General features: G+C 44.0%; 1 protein-coding gene and 1 long non-coding RNA gene across 3 annotated transcripts in view; one reads left to right on the top strand and one right to left on the bottom strand.

Annotated features, from left to right (window-relative positions):
• Positions 1-1,066: 1,066 nt before the first annotated feature.
• The window catches only part of Spatc1 (spermatogenesis and centriole associated 1), a 29,960-nt gene continuing 10,009 nt past the window's right edge, over positions 1,067-21,017 (bottom strand). The window contains exons 2-5 of one of the 2 annotated variants that reach the window (XM_063231239.1): positions 8,633-9,286; positions 8,008-8,187; positions 7,725-7,864; positions 1,067-1,993 (exon numbers count right to left, since the gene is read on the bottom strand). In XM_063231239.1, coding sequence (XP_063087309.1) covers positions 1,664-1,993; positions 7,725-7,864; positions 8,008-8,187; positions 8,633-9,286 — 1,304 coding nt within the window. In that variant the 3' untranslated portion in view covers positions 1,067-1,663. Of the gene's footprint in view, positions 1,994-7,724; positions 7,865-8,007; positions 8,521-8,632; positions 9,287-21,017 lie in introns of both variants that reach the window. The other variant, XM_063231238.1, reaches the window with a different exon arrangement.
• The window catches only part of LOC134471678 (uncharacterized), a 52,524-nt gene continuing 39,438 nt past the window's right edge, over positions 7,932-21,017 (top strand). The window contains exon 1 of the long non-coding RNA XR_010041265.1: positions 7,932-8,041. This is a non-coding gene — a long non-coding RNA (uncharacterized LOC134471678). The remainder of the gene's footprint in view (positions 8,042-21,017) is intronic.

Raw genomic sequence — 21,017 nt, 5'->3', positions numbered from 1 at the left:
GGCAGCTTAGTGCCTTGCATAGGCCCCCAAAGTCTGGTCCATAGTGTTGGTTCTCCTAGGATCTTTCCTCAAGGAGCTTTCTCTCTGCAGGTGTAGGGATTTTAGATGCCCTATGATGACTCCTCCTGGGCATGCCAGCCAGGAAGAATGCTCACCCATTCTCTGAACACCCTGGCAGTGGCTCTATAGGTTTCTGGGGTAAGATACTATCACTACCACACCCAGACTCTTGCTTATTCTCTTTGAATGCCCACCTTTCTAATTGCAGGTATCAGCCAAAATTCACCCTTCAATCTTCCTGGTACAAATACTTTTTATCATCGTCGTTATCATCATCATCATCTTGTTTTTTGTTGTGAGACAAAGTATTACTATGTAGTCCAGGCTAGCCTCAAAATCTAGGTGATCCTCCTGGCTCAGCTTCCCAAGTGCTTGAGATTATAGGCATGCACTATCATGCTCAGCCAAATGCCTTTCAGACTGTACTGCAGATTTGGGTCCGGACTACTTTCTACCGAGGTTGCCACGGAGATAGAGGGGCTTTTGGTTCTCATCTGGTCAAGCTGCCCTCGTGTTGTTCTCTGGAGAAGTCCTGCTGTGACTGTTCCAGGGGCTGTGCTGTCTGACTGGATCCCCTGAAGTTTCCAGAGGACTAGGAGTGGGAACAGAAGGCAGCAAGCTCCTGAGGCCTGGCATTCACGACGGAGGGCCTCAGAGCACTCCATACTCCTCTGTCTTGAACTCCTTACTTGGTAGCTGACAGGACTCTTGTTTGAATCCAGAGCCTGTGGCCCCTTCATCTCCTGAAACCCTGTCTAACCAACAGTCATTGTGCTCTGGGACCCTGCTCAGTTGGCGTCTTTCTCCCCACCTCCCTATCCTAGTCTCTGGCCCCTCCCTCAGGCGGGGAGGGCCAGAAGGCACTCTAGGCTTTCCCGTGCTGCCCTCTTTCCCTACACCCCCTTATCCATCCTAGCCTATACCCCTCAGCTTCCCACACCACCCACAGCCCTTCCCATCTCAGTCTAGGTCACCTCCCGCATTCCATCCGACCTCCAACCTCCCTTTTCCCTCCCTTGCCCTGCCTATGTGACCCATGTGCCTCAGCCCCTCGACTGGCAGTTATGAGCCCCCACACCCAGGCCTCCAGGACCCGCTTCTTTCCAGGCGTTGGGAATTTTGGAAAGGGACTGGCATCTCCCTGCTGTCCTTCGCTCAGGTTTGGGTGAAGCTGTTTTCTTAAGGCTCTCTTCCCTTTACTGCTTTCCTGCCCTCCAGGCCCTAACGCTCTTCACCCCTAGTTCCTGCCTACTATGGAAAGAGGGAATCCCTCCCTGCTTGCTTCACTCCTCCACAGTTTCTGTTCTTCTTGACCCAAGCCTCAGAGTTTTCACTGTTTTCATCACCAAGAAAAAGGGACTTGGAGGTTTCTGACCAATGCCAGTCAAGTGCCATGCCTTGCTCCAGAGCTCTCTCTAAGAGATGGGCATGGAACTCCACAGAAGGCAGGACTGAAGGACCCTGGTGCAGGGATCTGGCAAGCCACCCAGAAGTGGTAGCACCTCAGAACAGCCTGGGCCCAGTGGTATCCTCTATGGGAAGCTTTAATAGCTGTGCATAGGACTGCAGAGCACAGCATGCCTGGGCCAGCTGGACTTCAGTGTTACCAGATGAACATTGGCTTGCCATCATCATGTGCCAGCTGATTGAGGCAGGAGAGCAGGAGCAGTGCATCAGTGAGCATACTAGGATGCACGGTCTCCACCAGCACCCGCTGCAGGAAGTCCACAGTGTAGCAGCCACCCTCGGATGCAGCCATCTCTGGCCGTTCACGCAGTATACCGTAGGCATTCACTAGCTGCTCTGTCAGCGCTGGATGCACCCGTCCATTGTAGCCCAGACTCTGCAGCTTGTTCATGATGCTCACGTAGCGTTGTGTGAGTGTCTGGCACAGTTCTTCATCCAGCTTGTGGTCATGGGGGTTCAAAGAGGCCTGCGGGGAAAATGGCTGTCAGAGACCTTCTAGCCCCATTCTGGCCCACAGGCAGGCAAGGGAACCGGAGGCAAGCACAGCTGAAGGAGGCTGTTGAGTATGGCAGACCACAATCCAGGGGGCTGCACAAGGAGGTCCTAGGGGAGGGGCCTGAGGAATCTGGGTAGGAGAGCCCAGTGACCTGGAGCCTGAGGTAGAGGCCCCCCAAAGCTCAATCCAACTCATAACAGGGCCAGAGGCTCCCTAAAACTCAAGTATCCATCCCTGTGGCCTGCTCCATCTTCCACGAGATATTTGAGATCAGGCCAAGGTCACCAGGAGCTGAGGACAGAGAGTGTAAGTGGGAATCTGGAGGCATAAGAAAAATGAGGGGCTTTTTATGTGTCTAGAATTGCCTGGTCCCGGATTCTGTGGGTCTTTCTCAGGCTTCTCCTAGCTCCTCTGCCTGCTGCCTCTCTGCCTCCTCTGAAGGCTCCTCTTTCATTATCTGGGCTCCATCCTGAAAGGGCCTCTCGGCCCTAGCACTAACAGTCCTGTGGCCCCAGTGCCTGGATATGGGGATCAACTGCACTGGTTCAGTCTCCTCTCATTTTTTCACCCACTGTACTCTCAACGGGGCAGTGACTGCATCAGTCAAAGATCCTTTCTAACTATTACTTAGTGTTTCTGTTGTACCAGTTATCTTCCTAATTAAGGGGAACTGCATTCTCCTATATGTATTTATTCTAAAACCAAGATAAAAAGAAATAAAACTTAAAATGACCAAGGTGCTCAATTTAAAGAAGTGACTGTTTTAAGAGGGTGGAGCCAGGTGTGGTGGTGCATGCCTGTAATCCCAGCACTCAAAAGGCTGAGGTAGGACTGCCACAAGTTGAGGCCAGCCTGGGCTACATAGCGAGTTCAGGGGCAGCCTTGGCTATATAATAAGACCCTGTTTCAAAAAACAGAAGCAAACATACAAACAAAAAAGAGTAGAAGCCAAGCATCTTTTTTTTCCAGTCTTCACTACACCATAGCATCTGGACTTTCGGCAGGCAGGTGGCCACGAGGCAGGGAGTGGGACTTCCACATAGAGGCGAACACCTGAAGTAGACTATCAATATGGCACTATTTCTTCAGGGGCATCTGCCAGATTGGGAGCATCCGACTAGGTGCCTGCATGCTCTCCTGGGTTAGTGGACTGTTCCCTAGGAAAGTCCCTTGCTGTATTGGGATTTTTCTGGGCAATACAGCAAACAAGCCTAATTTGTATCTATCCTGGAACTTTAACCTCCTGAACATGTACAATAAACGATTTCCTTCTTATACCAGCTAGTGTGGATTTTATTATTTGCAGCCAAGGACACTTACTGATTTGCCTAAGAGAAAGTCTGATGAATAGCCCGAAACACATTTCACACTGAATGGGGAGACTAGTGTTCTTGTCAAGGTGGATACAAGGGAGGGTTGTCCACGTGACCCGGTGCTTGTGCATATTTTGCTCAAGAATCTAAATATCAGCTACAATGTGCTAAAGAAAGAAAGGAGACTTAGGGTTTGATAAGCTCAGCTTATCTAACATGCATAAGATCCTGGGTTTATTCCCAGCACTAATGAGGGAGAGGAAAAGAGAGTGAGTGAGGGAGAGAGATTTAAGGAGATTACTTGGAGTAACTTCATTGCACAGTGTATGCTTGTATTCACATATATGGCACCTCATTAATATCCCATGTCTTTGTTTCTTTATATTAGTTTAAATATATTTGATTTAAAAGGGAATAGAAGAGTTGCAACTGTCTATATGATATGATTGACTGTAAGAAAAGCAAGACCATATATAACCTATTAGAACTAGTAAGAGGGTTTGGATACCAAATAATGTTGCAAAACTCAAAACATTCTTAGCAGTCCAGCAAGAGGCACCAGAGGCTGTGGCTGTGTCCAGGGCACCACCTGCCCACTTACACTGACCCTGTTCCTATCACATGGATACAGCTGGACTGAAGGTCTCCTAGGGCTAGGGTGCTGAGAACAAAGCTCAGAATATTTTCCAGAGAGGAGATCTTGGTAAGGAGTGATGGGTGTGACCACTGGCAATGCTTTTAGTTGGTTTATAAAACATGTCACAACTGCAAACTCATTAAAAAACATACAGATTCAATGAAATGTCAGCAGTGAGTCTTCACTGAATAATGAAGCTCAGTTCAAGCTTTTCAGTCACATGGCCTAAAGTTTCATGGCAATCCTGAAGCAAATGACTTAGGTCTAAGTAGAATTTAGGAAGTCTAGCAGCAGCTATCATTGGAGTTCAGTAGAAGAAACTATTTTGTGGAAGGGAAATGAAGGCTGGTCCAAGTGGACTTAGATTCAGATATGGATCAACAATGATCCCTTAGACAACTAGATGATATGAAGACCAGGAAATAGATTTAGGATTCCTGAATGGGACTAGATATTTGTCAGTTTGAAATGGGCCCTCAGAGAGCCACGCTGGGTATTAGTCCAGGTCCCAAAGGGCACTTCTCTAAAGCCTGGCTTGAGAGTAGCTATTCCCAAGAGGAATGAAAGTCCCTGGGAAGCAAGTATATAATGGCCACTGCTGATAGAGGAATAGTGGGTGTGGAATTAGTGATGGAGGCCCTTGGGCAGCATAACTAGAGTGAAGTAGCCAGCATGGTTCAGAGGGCGCCGCACTGGTTTGCATTCCTTAGATTCAGAGAGAAATAGTGCTCTTTCGTCTCCTGCCTTTTTCCTAAAGAGTCACGCTTAAGTGCTATGACTGGCAAATTTTACAACCTAGGTGATACCTCGTATGCTAAGGGTAAAGGAACCATGGGAAGGGAGTACTAGCCCAGTACTAGCACAGCCCCTATATCGGAGGTCCACACATTTTTATCAACTTCCATTTAAAAGTCCATTTTCACACAGCAAGAAGCCTCTTTTCAAAGTAATTTCTACAAAGAGAACGAGACTTTTGCTAATAATCAAATGTTGTCTTTGCTAACCAGACATCAGATGCTAAAGTTTAGAGACCTAATTATGTTTCTACAGTGTGCCTGCCAAGTTTTAAGTTACCCTGGAGAGTCTGCACTGCAAGAGGGTGGTTGTGGTCTTGAACAGCAATAAAGAGTCAGCAATTAGACCAAAGGGTCCCCTTGGCATAAGCAACATAAACCTCAAGGTGCTGAGGATGATCATGACAGGCAGAGATGGTGTCTACAGATCAGCACACCGTAATCCATCAACCAATATAAAACCACTCAAAATCTGAACCAGGTTTTAGCCGGGTGTGGTAGTACACACCTATAATCCCAGCACTTGGGAGGTTGAGGCAGGATTGTTTTGAGTTCAAGACCAGACTGGGCTACAAAGTGAATTAAAGGCCAGTCTGAACCGCATAGTGAGACCCTGTCTCAAAAATAAAAGATATGAACCAGGTTTTCCCTGGAACTTGATGAATTGATCCTAAAACTCACATTGAAGGGAAGAGGTAAGATGATGTGGGAGAAGAACAAGAAGGGGCCTGCCTTGCGTGACACACAGCTCCATGGGCCCCCATGATGAGGCCAATTTGGGTGGGAGTTTGATTGAGTGGAGAGCCACACAGATGCAGGTCGAAGTGGGCACTGAAGTGGGCTCTGGGCAACCAGACGTGCTATGGCCTGGCTGTGCTCGGATCTTACAGCTGTGAGCCCAGAGAAGCTGACCTGATGGCCTGCCACCATTATCCTATCCACATAGCCCTCCTTGTCTCCTGTCTTGCTGTCCCTTGTCCCAATGTCCCTCAGGCCTAGGGACTGTCCCTTCACTAACACTACTACTTGAGGCTCTGTACTCTGGCTATGTGCTGGCCTGGGGTCATCCTGATCCAATGGGTCTTCTGTGTCCTGCTGGCCTCAGAGGCTAGACAAGGGGCTATCAATGCTCAGGAGAGGGATTTCCCTTTTTACACCATCCAGTATAATCAATTATCAGACAGAAGCAGACTCAACTGAAAATATGAAACTCCAAAACTTCAAAAATAAATAGATTACAGGTGGCACACCCTGTAATCTCAGCACTTGGAAGCTGAGGCAAGAGGATTACTGTAAATTTGAGACTAGCCTGGGCTACAAAGTGAGCTCAAGGCCAGCCTGAACTGTTAAAACAAACAAAACACCAAATAGAATAGAATGTGGAAATTATAGTGTTTTCAGATATGGAAGAATTTTTTTAGTTATTAGTACATGTGCATAATGTTTACATCGCTTGTGGGAAGTTGGTACACATATGTAAAACAACTTTTTCTCCCGTCTCTTGATCCTCTTCCTTATTTGGGGGGGGGGCGTACATGTTTATGTACATAATGTGTCCATTCCTTGTATGAAGTTGGTACATGTACATATCCCACCTCCATCCCATTTTCACCCCTATGCCTTCCCTTCCTGCCCCTTCCCATCATCTCTTGATCCCTTTTCCTTTTTTGAGAATGATATATCTGCCTACTTCCTATTATCTATCTTTTATTTTGCCATTTATTTTTACTCTGGGTTTCTCATTTAAGAGAAACGATGTGATTTTTAAGTTTTATGTCAGTAGTTCACCTAGAAAAAGATTCCTTAAGTAAGATGTGAAGTGTACAAACAATAAGGGCAAAGTTGACAGTTCTGGCATTAAAATTAAATACCTAACAAAAAGGAAAGGCAAGCTTAAACCTGCCTCCCAGATCAGCCCTTGTAACTTAAAGTTACTCCTGCCTAGATTTCACAATCTACAAATAAAGGCAGCTTAAAGGAATGCGGGAAGAGGAATGGTTGGAAGCCAAGTGCGGGGGCAGAGGCCTGTAATCTTAGCACTCTGGGAGACTGGGATAGAAGAATTACAAGTTTGAACCCAGCCTGGCAACTTAGTGAGACACTGTCTCAAAATGAAAAATGAAAAAAAAAAAGTGGTGGGGATGTAGCTCAGTACACAGCCCTGGATTCAGACTCCAGTAGCATGCATTGGAGAGAGAGAGAGAGACAGAGAGAGAGAGAGAGAGAGAGAGAAAGAGAGAGAGAGAGAGAGAGAGAGGTAGAGAGAGAGGGAAAGGGAGAGGGAGAGAGATAGACAGACAGACAGACCTTGACAGAGTTCAGGAACACAGGTGAGACCATTTTCCCAAAAGAAGCCCAAATGTGGCTTATAAGCAGGATGGGGCCCTCACTTCCTTGCCTCCAGCAGCCCTGTGTTGGCCACAACGGGGCTTCCAGGTGACTCGAAGCTGCTCTAGAGCACAGTGCAGACCTATACCCATAGCACTGCCTTCCTCCCCCAAACCTTCCACAGACTGTCACACATAGCAGTTGATGATGCCGAGAAATGCTCCAACCCTCCCAGAGGAGGAGGCTAAGTACCTTGGGAAAACACTGGAATGAAGTCCCAGGTGACAAGTCTGCCAGCTGCTCAGCATCTCCAGGGCCTGTGTCCCCTGGCTCAGCCCCTGGGAGTTACGGCCACCCATCTGGAGGCTGTGGGGGTGACAGAGGTGGAGAGCCACCTGTCTATTTTTGGGACTCCTTGCTTTGCTCTTCTCTGGAGAGGCTGTAAGGTAGGGACCCTGGACATCTGCTGACTGCTGGGGCAGAGCACTGGGCTTCCTCCATTCCAGGATCCCTTTGGAGTCCAAAGAGTTTAGCCTCACAGTAGGGAAGGCTCCCTAGTTGTCCCTCAGGGCCAGCATACCACCCCATCCTTGCAGGCCCCCAGCAGCAAGGAATGGATGGCCACACACCTGGATGATCTTCTCTGGAATGTTGGAGACAGTGAAGCCATAGAGGCGCACACGCTCAGGGAAGATGCTGGACAGGATCCTGCGGTCCAGCTGGAAGGCAATCTCCCCCACTAGCCTTTCCCAGGACAGCTGCTTTGACTCTGGAGATGACAGAAGGTCTTGGTTGAGTGTGGAGTGGGGGTGGAGGGTGGGAGGTGGAGGGATACAGTCCTCATCAGCAGCTCAGGGAAGCAGCAGGATAGACGGCTAGGGGCCCCCAGGAGAGTCCTGTGATGTCACTGACCTTGGGAGCCATCAGGGAATTTGCTAGATTTGCGGTGAGTCAGTTTCCGCTCCAACTCCAGGGCGTTTTTCCGATTTGTCTCCGTGGTACGTGGACACCGGGTGTCCGTGACCGAAGCCGGGACGGATGAGGTCCGAGGAGAGGTGTGAGGGTTTCGTGGAGGAGAGTGGGAGGTGCACACTGACCGGGAGGTGGGGTGGGTAGTGCTCAAGGGGGTGTGGTTGGTAGCAGCTTGAGGAGCAGGGGTAGGGGCAGAGCTGAGGACTCTGCCAACTGGGCAACTGCTTGAGGAGGTGAGGACAGAGGCAGGAACCTTTTGTCCTTGGGGGACACTAGGCTGGGCCCGGGCATCTGAGGTACCACAGGAGAAGGCTACCCCTGGACCAGAGTGGCTGCTCAAGGGGCAAGTGGCCACAGTACTGACAGGGGTGGACGCCTGGAGGGGTGCGCCCATAAATGTCACACTGAGAGGCTCTGCGTCTTGGGTGGGTTGTGGGTGTTCATTGGAGAGTGCTAGTGATTTGGAAGAGGGCAAACATGAGAGGAGGGGCATTAGAAAGCAGCAGGACAAGAGCAGAGACTGGCCCTCCCAGGACACCCTGCACCCCTTCCCTGCCCCTATTACCTTTGGAGCTGGCGGCATGCCCTGTCCCAGCTGAGGAGTAGGGCCCAGAAGGGCTTCCTTGGAGTGGCTCTGCCAGCCGCAGCCTTGGGGCCTCTGACAGCACCAGGTTGCTCATGGGGTTGGCTGCAAGGTTCTGAGAGACACTTAGAGGGGTAGAGGTGAGTAAGGGGCTACTTAGAGAGACAGCAACTGGGCCTGGGCTGGCCATCAGGGGGCTGCTCTTAGACATGGCCAGGGGGCATGCTAAGGGGCTGCTTGGAGTCAGGGAGCCAGTGGAGGTCAGGCCCAAGGAACCAGGCAGGGTGGTCCCAGGGGATACTGCCATGGGTCCAATCAGGTGGCTACTCATGGGGCAAGTGGAGGGCATGCCCAGATTGCTGGCTAGGGTGGCCCCTGGGGAAACAGCCATGGGACCAGTCAAATGGCTGCTTAGGGGGCCACTCAGGATGCTGGAGAACTGACTACTCTGTGACCCAGGTGCTGGGTTGGGCAGCAGTGTGTTGCAAGGGCCGGTCAGGGGGCTCGTGAGAGAGCCAGCTGTAGGGCTGAGGTGTGAGCTGCTCAGCATGTCGACCATGGGTGCCAGGGCTACAAGCCCTACATCTTCCAGGACTGGTTCATTTGCTGCTGCTGGGGACGGGGACAAGAAGATACCTGGGAAACACAGAGAAAGCACTGAGATACCAGGCGAGCCTACCAGGAGCAAGGGAGAGGAGGGAAGGGCCTAGATAAGGTGCTGAGCTGCCTCACTTCTCACAGGGTCCGGGTGGTGACCTGTAGGACTGCTACAGGACATTCCATGCCCATCTTGGAGGACCCTGGACTTGGGCTTTGCAGCCCTCAGTAGTGCCACCTGTACTGAGCTGAGGACCCAGGAAAGGAGAGTTTTTCAGTAACTGACCTACCAGGTAGCCAAGTTGGTCTATGGTGAGGAGGAGTGGGCCTATTTCTTTTGGTGACTGTCCTTGCAGGAGCTAGGAGCCCACTAGGCAGGGGTCAGAGTTTCAACAGTAGAGCCTGAAATGGCCCAGGGTACACACACAGTCCTTCCATTAGGGAGTTTGGATCTAGGAGGGCAAGTAGGAGTCTGAAGCCCATTTTCTATGTGTTCTGGAGGAGATCTCCCTTGAATGACCACACTTGGGGGGAAGTCCTTTGGAAGTATAGTTGTTTTTGTCAGTATACAATTTAGCTTACAACATCTACTTTGTTGTTATTGATATCAAAGCAGCACATACTTCTCATAAGAATAGAAACACATTCTTGGTGAATATTTTCGGTAAAAAAAGAAAAACAAAAGAATAGAAACACAGAAAATTAAAAATATGAAAAACGACTGATAGTCCAGTCACCCCATGGTAAGACATTGTTGAAAAGCTCCTTGTTGCTATGCAGACCTAATGCTCACATCAATCAGGGATCAGTAAAAGGTCAGGTGGTAAATATTTCCAGCTTTGCCAGCCACATGATCTCTATCCAACTCCTCAAGTCTGTCATCCTAGTGTGAAAGCTGTCAGAGAAAACTCAAAAGTGAATGACCATGGATGTGTGTCAATAACCTTATAAATGGACACCAATTTTTGGATTTTATGTAATTTTTATGTGTCACAAAATAGTATTCTTTTTATTTTTTCCAACCACCTTAAAAACCATTTTTGCAATACTGAGGGTTCAGCTCAGGGTCTTTGCACTGAACTATATCCCAGACCTTTTTTTATTTTTTGTTTTAAGATAAGGTCTTACTAAGTCACCTAGGTTGGGCTCAAACTTACAATCCTCCTGCTTCAGCTTCCTAGTGTGCTGGGATTATAGGACCACACTGCTATACATGATTTGTATAATTGATTCTTAACTCACACTTGTGTACAAACCAGAGGCAACTGTCTTCTGGGAATGTGACTACTGTGATGTTACTGGCAAATCAGGGCTAAAACATTGAGGATCCAAAAAAAAAAAATTGAGGATCACTGGATGGCTCTTGGCTGACCTCCCCAGAGGAAAACAGCTCAATCTGAGCTTCAGACCAGATTGAATTTTAGATAAAGTCAGTAAAGAGAAGGATTATCAAGGATGCAAGTCACAGAAAACATAACATCAAAATATATAATGCAAAAACCACAAGGACTTCCAGGTGACACTAAATGGTAACTACCCAGATCCAGGCCAGCTATGCTATTTAAAAAGCTGGGCTAATATACACTGGAGGAATTAAACAGCAGAGTTGAGCATGTTGGAAAAAAGAATTAAAAAAAAAGAAAAAGAATCAGCAAACTGGAAACTAAATTAATTGAAATTATTCAGTATGAAAAATAAAAGGAAAAATGAACAGAGGTTACACAACCCATAGGAGACCATCCAGCATATTCTTTTCTCTTCCTCCTGGAAGGACTAGAGAAAAGGAAAAGAGTAGAAAAAAATATTTGAAAAAATCATATTTAACAATTTTCCAAATTTGGTGAGAGAGATGAATCTACATATCAATGAAACTTGATGAACTCCAAGTAGGATAAACTCAAAGAGATATATACTGAGACATATTATAACCAAACTCAAAAGACAGAAGTCTGCAGCTGTAGCATGCTTGAGGTCCTGGATCCAATGCCCAGGGCAAAAAAAGAAGCAAAAGAAAAGTGATTTATGAATGAAGAAAGGGATCCTATATAAGACTAACAGCACGTTTTCCACCAAAAACCAAGGCCAGAAGGCAGTGGTATAACAACTAAAATGCTGAAAGGAAAAAATCTAATGGGAATTATGGAATTATATATCATACAAAATGATCCTTCAGAAATGAAGGAAAGTCTGGCATGGGGGCACACACCTATAATCCCAGCCACTAAAAGACTATGGCAGACCTAAAATGGTGGAGCAGTAAGCAGAAGAGATGCTGGAATATAGCATCATGAGGAAGACAAGGAGGAGGGAAGTGGGTCCACTGGACCCAGGAAGAATATGAAATATGAATGGAAGCCCACAGAGAGAGTGAAGAGAGAAACTTCAACAAAGAAGGTAGTTGGTGGCTACTTGAGATAGGACTCATCACACAAGAGGAGTGGTTTGAACCTGCAGGTGCATGGTGATGGTGACAACTGGTGACCCTGGAGGCTTCTACAGAGAGACATAGCAGCGGAAGGGAATAATAGACTTGAAAGACTGCACTGGCTGGCAGTGAGTGCAGAGGACTTAGTCCTCCTCTGGGAGAGAGTGATTGGCTGGGAGCCATTTTGGAGATGGGAGGGGTGTAGCTTAGAACTCAGAACTGCAGCTGGTTCCATCTAGCAGCTCGCAGCTGTGCTTAGACCTGCAGAAATTGCTTGGACGGCAACAAGCCCAATGAGTCTGGTCTTTAGGCAGGTCTGCTGAGATTATCCACTACCCCACCAAAAAGCTACTGCTGGCTGCACGAACCAGGACTTTCTCCATGGGCTATCTACTAGTGGAACCAGAGAGACTCCTGGAAGTGGACTTTTTGTTTTTTTCTCTTTGTCCTTCATTGTTTGATGAAATTAAAGAAATCAGGCATGGTAACACATGCCTGTAATCCCAGCACTTGGAAGGCTGAGGCAGGAGGATCAATGTGAGTGTGAAGCCAGCCTGGGTTACAAAGTGAGTGGAAGGCCACCTTGAACTGCATCGTAAGACCTTGCCTCAAAAAGATAAAAAAAATTACAGAAGAAATTAGACAGTTTTTATAGTTGAATGATAATGACAATACAACATACTGGAACTTATAAGACATAGTGAAAGGAGTCTTAAAGAGGAAAATTTATAGCAGTAAATACCCATATCAGGAAAACACCACAAGCTCATTTAAATCACTTAATGGTGAACCTCAAATTTCTGGAAAAATAAGAGCAGACTAAGCCAAAAGCTTATATGAAGGAGAAAATTATAAAGATCAGAGCAGAAATTAACACTTGAGGCTAAAAAAAAAATACAAAGAATCAATGACTTGAAGAGTTGGTTCTTTGAAAGATGAAATGAAATTGACAATCTCTTATCCAACCTTATCAAAAAAGAAAGGACTCAAATCCATGCAATTAGGAATGAAAAGGGTGAAATCACAGCAGACCCTGCAGAAATCCAGATCATCTATAGTTACTTTGAAAACTTGCATTCTACCAGGGATTTAGCTCAGTGGCCTAAACGCCTGCCTACCAAGTGCAAGGTCATGAGTTCAATTCCTGGTACCAAAAAAAAAAAAAAAAAAAAAAAAAGAAAAAGAAAAAAGAAAAAAGAAAAGTTGCATTGTAATAAAGTGGGAATGCAGAAGTAAAGGATAGATTCCTAGATACATATGAATTACCAAAGAAAGCATTCTTTTGCTTTCATATGAATCAAGAAGATATAAAATATTTTTTAAAAATGGATACCAGGGATTGAACTCATGACTGTGCACTTGCAAGGCAGGTGCTTATGCAGCTAAGCTAAATCCCCAGCCCCATAGATATAAAAATCTTTTTAAAAAATTTTTATTTAAAAGGAAAAAGAGAAAAAACAAAACAAAACAAAGCAGTGTAAGGGTACAAGTAATACAGAACTACAAAAAAAAAAAACAGTAAGAAATCACCGGTTAATAGATTACATATTATCATCTTAGAGATAGTTGCTCAAATCACAGTATCAAAGCATACAAAGTGGACACTCAAACAGTGAGACTGCAAACAGTTGTGTTCAATGATCCAACCAAAAACATTAATATGGTCAGCAATTTAACACCTCTAAACACTCTTGCTGTTGAGATATAAAAATCTTAAATAAAGCAATATCAATCAATGAAATCAAAGATGTAATTAAAAACCTATCAGCAATCAAAAAAAATCCCAGGCCCTGATAAATTCACTGCTAAATTCTACAAGAAATTTAGAAGCCTAACATCACTACTTCTCAAATTCTTTAGTGAAATTTAAAGAGAAGCAATACATCCAAATTTATTCCTAGAAGCAAGCATTACTTTGATTCCAAAACCAGAGAAAGACCCGCCTAAGAGAATTACAGGCCAACCTCCCTAATGAACATTAATGCTCATTAAGATGTTGGCAAACAGAATACAGCAAATCATCAAGAAGATTATACACCATTATCAAGTAGGATTCACCCCAAGGATGCAGGGATGGTTCAACATATGTAAGTCCATAAATATAATATACCATACTAAAAGAGCCAAGGACAAAAATCATATGATCATCTCAATAGACATAGAAAAAGCTTTTGACAAAGTTCAGTACCCATTCATGATTTTAAAAAACCCTACAAAAATTGGAATAGATGGTCTTTATCTTAATCTGATAAAAACCATCCATGACAAGCCAATGGCCAACATCATATAAGTGGACAAAAACTTAAAATCATCTCTAAAACCAGAAACAAGACAAGTATGCCCAGTGTCACCACTCTTATTCAACATAGTTCTAGAAACTAATTAGACAAGAGAAAAAAACAAAAGGAATAAAGAAAGGAAAGGAAGAAGTTAAACTATTGTTATCTGTGGACAATATGATACTCTACATAGAAGACCCCAAACACTCCACTGAAAAATTGGTAGGTAGACTTATTTATTTATTTATTTTTGAGACAGGATCTCATTATGCAGTTTAGACTGGCTTTGAGCTCAGTTTGTAGCTCAGTCTGGTCTGAAAATCACGATTCTCCTGCCTCAGCCTCCTGAGTCCTGGGATTACAGGCATGCACCACGATGCCTGGCTCAAAACTGGTACATTTAATAAGAAAATTCAATCTGCCAGGTGTGGTGGCTCACGCTTGTAATTCCAGCACTCAGGAGGCTGAGGCAGGAGGATCGTTGTGAGTTCGAGACCAGCCTGAGCTACAGGAGTGAGCTCAAGGCCAGCCTGGACTGCATAGTGAGACCCTGTCTCAAAAAGACGAAAAAAAAAAAAAAAAAAGCGAATTCAGTAGCACAGCTGGATACAAAGTCAACACTCAAAAATCAATAGACTCCCTGTACACAAATAAAAACTCACTGAAAGGGCCAGGGATATAGCTTAGTGGCACAGCGCCTGCCTGGCAAGCTTGAGATCATGAGTTCAATCCCTAGTACCACACACACACACACACACACACACACACACACACACACACACACACAAAGATAAGGCTCCTTTCTGGGCCAAGGATTTAGCTCAGTGGCATAAACACCTATCTGGCAAGTGTGAGATTCTAAGTTCGATTTCTGGTACAAAAAGAAAAAGAAAAAGAAGAGAAAGGGAGAGGGAAAGGGAAAGCGAAAGGGAAAAAAAAACTCACTGAGAGAGAAATCACCTTTCACAATAGCATCCAAAAAAAAAAAAGAAAAGAAAAAGAAAAAAGGAAAGAAACAAAAGACCTAGGAATCAATCCAGCAAAGGATGTAAAACACCTCTACATTGAAAACTACTATACTCTGAAAAAGGAGACTGAAGAGAATATTAGAAAATGGACAGATATTTTGTGCACATGGATGGGAAGAACCCATGTAGTGAAAATGGCCATATTTCCAAAACTGTTATACAGATTTAATGCAATTCTGGTCAAAATTCCAATAGCGTATCTCATAGAATTACAGAACATAACCCTAAAATTTATCTGGAACCAGAACAGATCTAAAATAGCAAAGGCAACTCTGCTTAACAAAAGCAAGACAGTAGGGCATCACAATCCCTAACTTGAAATTATACTATAAAGCTACTGTGATTAAAAACAGTGTGATACTGGCAAAAACAAACAACAGACTCAAGGCTCAATGGAACAGATTAGAAGATGCAGAAACAGCTCCAGGCACACCAGGCCACTTTTTCTTTGATCAAGGTGCCAAACACATTCACTGGAAGAAAGATACCCTCTTCAATAAGTGATACTTAAAACACTGGCTCTACCAGTGCTGAAGATTAAAACTGGACCCATATCTTTCACCATGTACCAACCTAAAATCAGAATGGATAAAAGATGTTACTATTAAAATAGAAACATTAAATCTGCTGGAAGATAAAGTAAAACTCTTGAAGACATTGGTTTCGGCAGACTATGAACAAAACCCCAATTACCCAGAAACTATCACAAAGAACCAATAACTGGGATCTTACCCTGATGAAAGCTTTTGCACAGCAAGAGAAACTATCTTGTGAATAGACAACCCACAATGTGGGAGAAAAATGTTTGTCAGTTGTACTTCAGACAAAGGATTACTATTAGGAACATGTAAAGAACTCAAAAAACTCAGTCCTCTCAGATTTAAAGACCCAATCCAAACATAGGTCTCTTATCTGGGTATGTTGGCATATGCCTGTAATCCCAGCACTTGAGAGGCTGAGGCAGGAGAATGATTGAGAGTTTGAGACCATGAGGGCTACAAAGTGAGTTAAAGGCCAGCCTGAACTGCACAGCGAGACCCTGTCTCAAAAACACAAAAAATAGAAAAATAAAATAAAAGAACCCAAAAAACAAAAATGGGCATCTGAGATGAATATGCACTTCTCAGATGAAGAAATATGAACAGCAAATAAATATGTGGAGAAATGTTCACGTATGCTCACATCACTGGGTATTCGAGAGATACAAATTAAAACCACACTGAGATTTCACCTCAGCCAGAAAGAAAGGCTATTATCAAGAAATCAAGGAATAACAAATGCTGGAAGGGCTGTGGGCAGAAAGGAACTTTTCTTTAGTGTTGTAGATAGGCGTGTGGACTGGTGCAACCACTGTGGAAATCAGTGTCGAGATTCCTCAAAAAACGAGGACTACAGGTCCTATTCACCCCAGCTCTTTCCCTTCTGGGTATCTTCCCAAAAGAATTAAAAACATCATACCACAGCCATGTATATCCATGTTTATAGCAGCACAATTTGGAATAGCTAGATCTTGGAAACAACCTAAATGCCCATCAGCCGAGGAGTGGATAAAAATGATGCATTTAAAATTTTTTTTATTTTAAAGAGAATAAAACCAAGCAATATAAAACAGAATAAAGCCAATCAAAACCAGTGGGGCAACCCACTTGGGAGGGCAACCAACTCAGGACCCCTTCTCTCTCTCTCCCAGATAGCAGCTTTCTCTCTCTCTCTCTCTCTCTCTCTCTCTCTCTCTCTCTGTCTCTCTCTCCTGTCTTTTTGAGATGGGGTCTTGCTATGCAGTTCAGGCCGGCCTTGAGCTCACTTTGTAGCCCAGGCTGGTCTCGAACTTGCAATGATCCTCCTGCCTCAGCCTCCTGAGTGCTGGGATTACAGGCATGAGCCACCACGCCCGGTTCTTTCTCTTAATAAATATATTCCACTCTTAAAAAAAAAAAGTGTAAGTGACACAGGACAGAACAATAGGAAATCAATAATGGCTATCATAATGCCTCTTGTTGTCTTCAAAGTAACTGCAGATACCTCCAGACATAGTAAAAATCAAACAAAATGGAACAGAATATAACCAATAAAAATAAAACAATTAATGCAATAAAGGACTTCAAAGCAAGACAATAGTAAATCCCAAATGGTTACCATAATATATCTTGCTATCTTTAAAATAACTGCCCACGCCATCAGGTATAACAAAATCAAACAAAACAAAACAGAATAAAACCCAACCCAATAAAACAATGAATATGACGTAGCCCTTCAAAACAAGACAATAGGGAATTAACAATGGCCAGCACCTTCACAAGGAGACCCCACTAGATGCCACACTGAGTACCGATATCCTCTGAATGGATGATCAGACCACTGGCCCAAGACCTGCAAAGTCAGTAACACCAAACACTGCAGCACCAAATTGCATTTCACCTCAATACCTATCATTTCAGTCTGTATTTCTCTGGATGAGCCAGTGGCTTGGCAGGGTGAGGGTGGGCGTAAGGTGGGGTTGGCTCTTCTTATTTCCCAGCTTCTGTGCTGGAAGGGGCTGGAGCTTGACTGTCCCCCTGGTGGCCCGTACATAGCACTGATTCACAGGGATGGCTTGCTTCTTGGCGACTGCTTGTTCTCTTCCCCCACAATCCACAAGTGGCACTGGCTCAAGGGAAAAGGCTGGGTCTGGCTGTCCCCTCAGCAGCTTGTACATGGCGCTCAAGATGTGATATTTTTATACAATAGAGTACTGCTCAGCCATAAGGAAGGATAAACTGGAGATTTTTATAGGTAAATGGATGAAATTTGAGATCATACTCATTAGTGAAATAAATCAGACATGCATATGTAAGCATATTGTCTCCCTGAGATGAGAAGCTGGAAGAAACAACATACAAATATGTATATGTGTATAAAATAGTTATGATAGTTATACTACTGATTTCTCTGAGTTCACTGAAGAGAAAGATTTGTGCTGATATTGTTGAGACAACTGAATGCAGATATCTTGTGTTCTGGGTGAATGATTTGGGGGGTGGCAATCTGCAATATTATGTACTATTGTTGCCCTTCTGATGTGTTGAGTTTTTTTCTTCTTTCTTTTTATTTTTCTCCTTAAAATACAATGGATTTGGAAAAAAATAAAATAGATTTGAAACAAGAAGACAAAACAACAACAACAAAAAAAGCAAGCAAGCAAGCCTTGATGTGGTGGCACATGCTTGTTACCTGAGCACTTAGGAGGCTGAGGCAAGAGGATCACTTCAGGAGTGAGGTTGCTGGGCTGGGGATGTAGCTCAGTGGCACACCACCTGCCCAGCAACCATGAGTCAGACTCCTAGTACCAAAAAAAAGACTGAGGCCAACCTGCAGGCTACACTCATAGTGAAACACTGTTTCAAACAAACAAACAAACAAACATCAAAAAAATGAAAAAAGGAAGACAGGCCAAGTGGTCAGGTTTTTTGATACATACTTGTAATCCCAGATAATTGGAAGGCTGAGGCAGGAGGATGACAAATTCAAGGTTAAACTAGGCAATTGAGTAAGACCTTGTCTAAAAAAATTTAAAAAAAAAAAACAAAAACCTGAGTGCCAAATGTATGGCTTTGTACTCTCTAGGTTCAGGTAAAAAAAAAAAAAAAAAAAAAAAAAGATCTCAAGTAATAACCTTACAGTACATGTTAAATAACTAGAAAAAGAAGAACCAAAAGTAAGAAAAACATGAAAAGCAAATAAATTAAGAGTTCATCAAAATTGAAAACTGCTGTGTTTTGAAAAATATTATCAAGAAAGTGAAAAAAAAAAACAGCTCACAGAATGGGAGACAATATTTGTAACTCCTATATTTGATAAGAAATAAAAAACTGTATATATATATTTTTTGGTACCAGGAATCAAACTCATGACTTCATGCTTGTCAGGCAGGTGCTTATGCTACTGAGCTAAATCCCTGGCCCTAAGAAACTGTATCTTATTTATTATTTATTTATTTATTTTTGGTACTGGAGATCAAACTTATGTCCTCATGCTTGCTGGGTATGGGCTGTACCACTGTGCTATATCCCTGATCCTATTTATTTATTTTGAGACCCGATCTTGCTATGTGGTTCAGGTTGGTCTTGATCTCACTATATAGCCCAGTTCAGCCTCAAACTCAGAGTGATTTTCGTGCCTCAGCCTCCTGATTGGTGTGATTAAAGTACATGCCACCATGCCTGGCTGTATCCAGTTTAAAGAACTTTTACAACTCTACAGTAAAAGACATGGTCCAATTTAAAAAGAAAGCAAAATTAAATCTGACTGAAGAATATAAAAGAGAGTAAAGTGAACAGACATTTTTCAAAGAAGATATACACATGCCCATTGTAGAGGCTCATCACCATTACTTATGAGGAAAACACAGGTCAAAACCACAATACAATACCACTTCATGCCCACTGGGGTGATTACAATTGAAAAATTAGATGATTATAAGTGTTGACAAGGGTTTGGAGAAATTAGATCCCTTATTGCTGATGCGGATGTAAAATGGGGTAGCTGCTTTGGAAAAATAGTTGGCAATTCCTCAAACAATTAATGTTGTTACCATATGACCTAATAATTCCACTCCTAGATCTATATGTAAGAGAAATGAAAAAAATATGCATTAAATTTGAACATGAATACTTCTAGTGGCATTGTTCATACTTTCTCAACGGAGGAAACAATGTCCATTGACTATGTAGTACACCCACACCATGGAGAAGTTTTCAGTCTTAAAACCCAACAAACTCCTAACTCTAACCAAAAATACTGATTAAAGTTAGGTGTGGTAGTACACCCCTGTAATTGCAGTACTTGGGAGGCTGAGGCAGAAAGACTGCTGTTCTGAGCTCAAGGCTAGCCCGGGGCTATGCACTGAGTTCAAGGGCAGCCTGAACTGCTTAGCAAGACCCTATCTCAACAAAACAAAACAAACAACATAAACAGTTCTAATTGACGCTATAATAACAGATAAACTTTGAAAACATGACAAGTGGAAGAAGCCAGTCACAAAAGACTACACATGTGATTCCATTTATGTGGAGTATCTATAAATAGGCAAATCATAAAAACATATTCATGGTTGCTTGCAGCCAGGGAAGGAGATGGAGAGTAGTTGTATACTAGCCAAAGGGGATGAGGTTTCTTTAGAGGATGATGAAACTTAGAAAATTGATTCTGGCAATGTATACATACTATGAATAGGTTAAAAACTATTGAATTATACACTTACATGTGCACGTTGTATGTTAAGTGAATTACATCCTTACAAACTTGTTTAAAAAGACTGACTGAGGTTGAGAGGTAGGAGGTAAAGACAGGAGAAGTAAACAACAGAAAGCCTAGAACAAGAACTGAGCTGGGTGTGATGGTGCACACCTATGATCCCAGCACTAGGGAAGCTGAGGCACGAGGATTGCTGCAAACTCAAGGCCAGCCTGGGTTACACAGTAATTTTAAGACTAGCCTGAACTATATAGTAAGAGCCTGTTTCAATCAATCAATCAATCAATCAATCAATCAATGTATAGTCAAAAAGTTTCCCTTTTCATGAGTGGACGCAGTCAGCTACCCCTTTGAGTCAGGACTACTGTCAATCCCCAGCTATGGATCCTCCCATGATTCCAGGACCTTATGAAACCCAGCACATGGGCTGCACACTAACCCTAGGTCTGTAGAGTGTACTTTTGATTGTAATACATCTTTCTCCTTTCTACTCTTTCTGAGAGTCCTAGCAATCTGGAAACGACTTCTCAGAGATCCCCATCCAACAACAGGGGAGTCCCCAGACATTTAGAATGGCACACCAGCAGCTCAGGGGCCTTGCAGAGGACAGCACTGCAGGCTCTGCAGGTGCAGACTTTGAAGGAGAGAGTGTGTGTCCTTGCTACATTGGGTCACTCTCGTCCCGTGCCATTCACCAGGTCACTGAGGACTCAACAGCAGTCTGGAGATGGGACACTTGAATTTGGGGAATTCTACCAATATGCCCAAACCCCAGGTATGCAGTGTTTCCATCTAATGGAGCCCCA

This window comes from Cavia porcellus, unplaced genomic scaffold, assembly GCF_034190915.1.
Source record: "Cavia porcellus strain 051 isolate PalLab524CR breed Dunkin Hartley unplaced genomic scaffold, mCavPor4.1 scaffold_19, whole genome shotgun sequence".
In the NCBI taxonomy this organism is placed as follows: Eukaryota; Metazoa; Chordata; class Mammalia; order Rodentia; family Caviidae; genus Cavia; species Cavia porcellus.
Note: the sequence above shows the minus strand (reverse complement) of the source record. Positions and strands in the feature narration are given on the sequence as shown.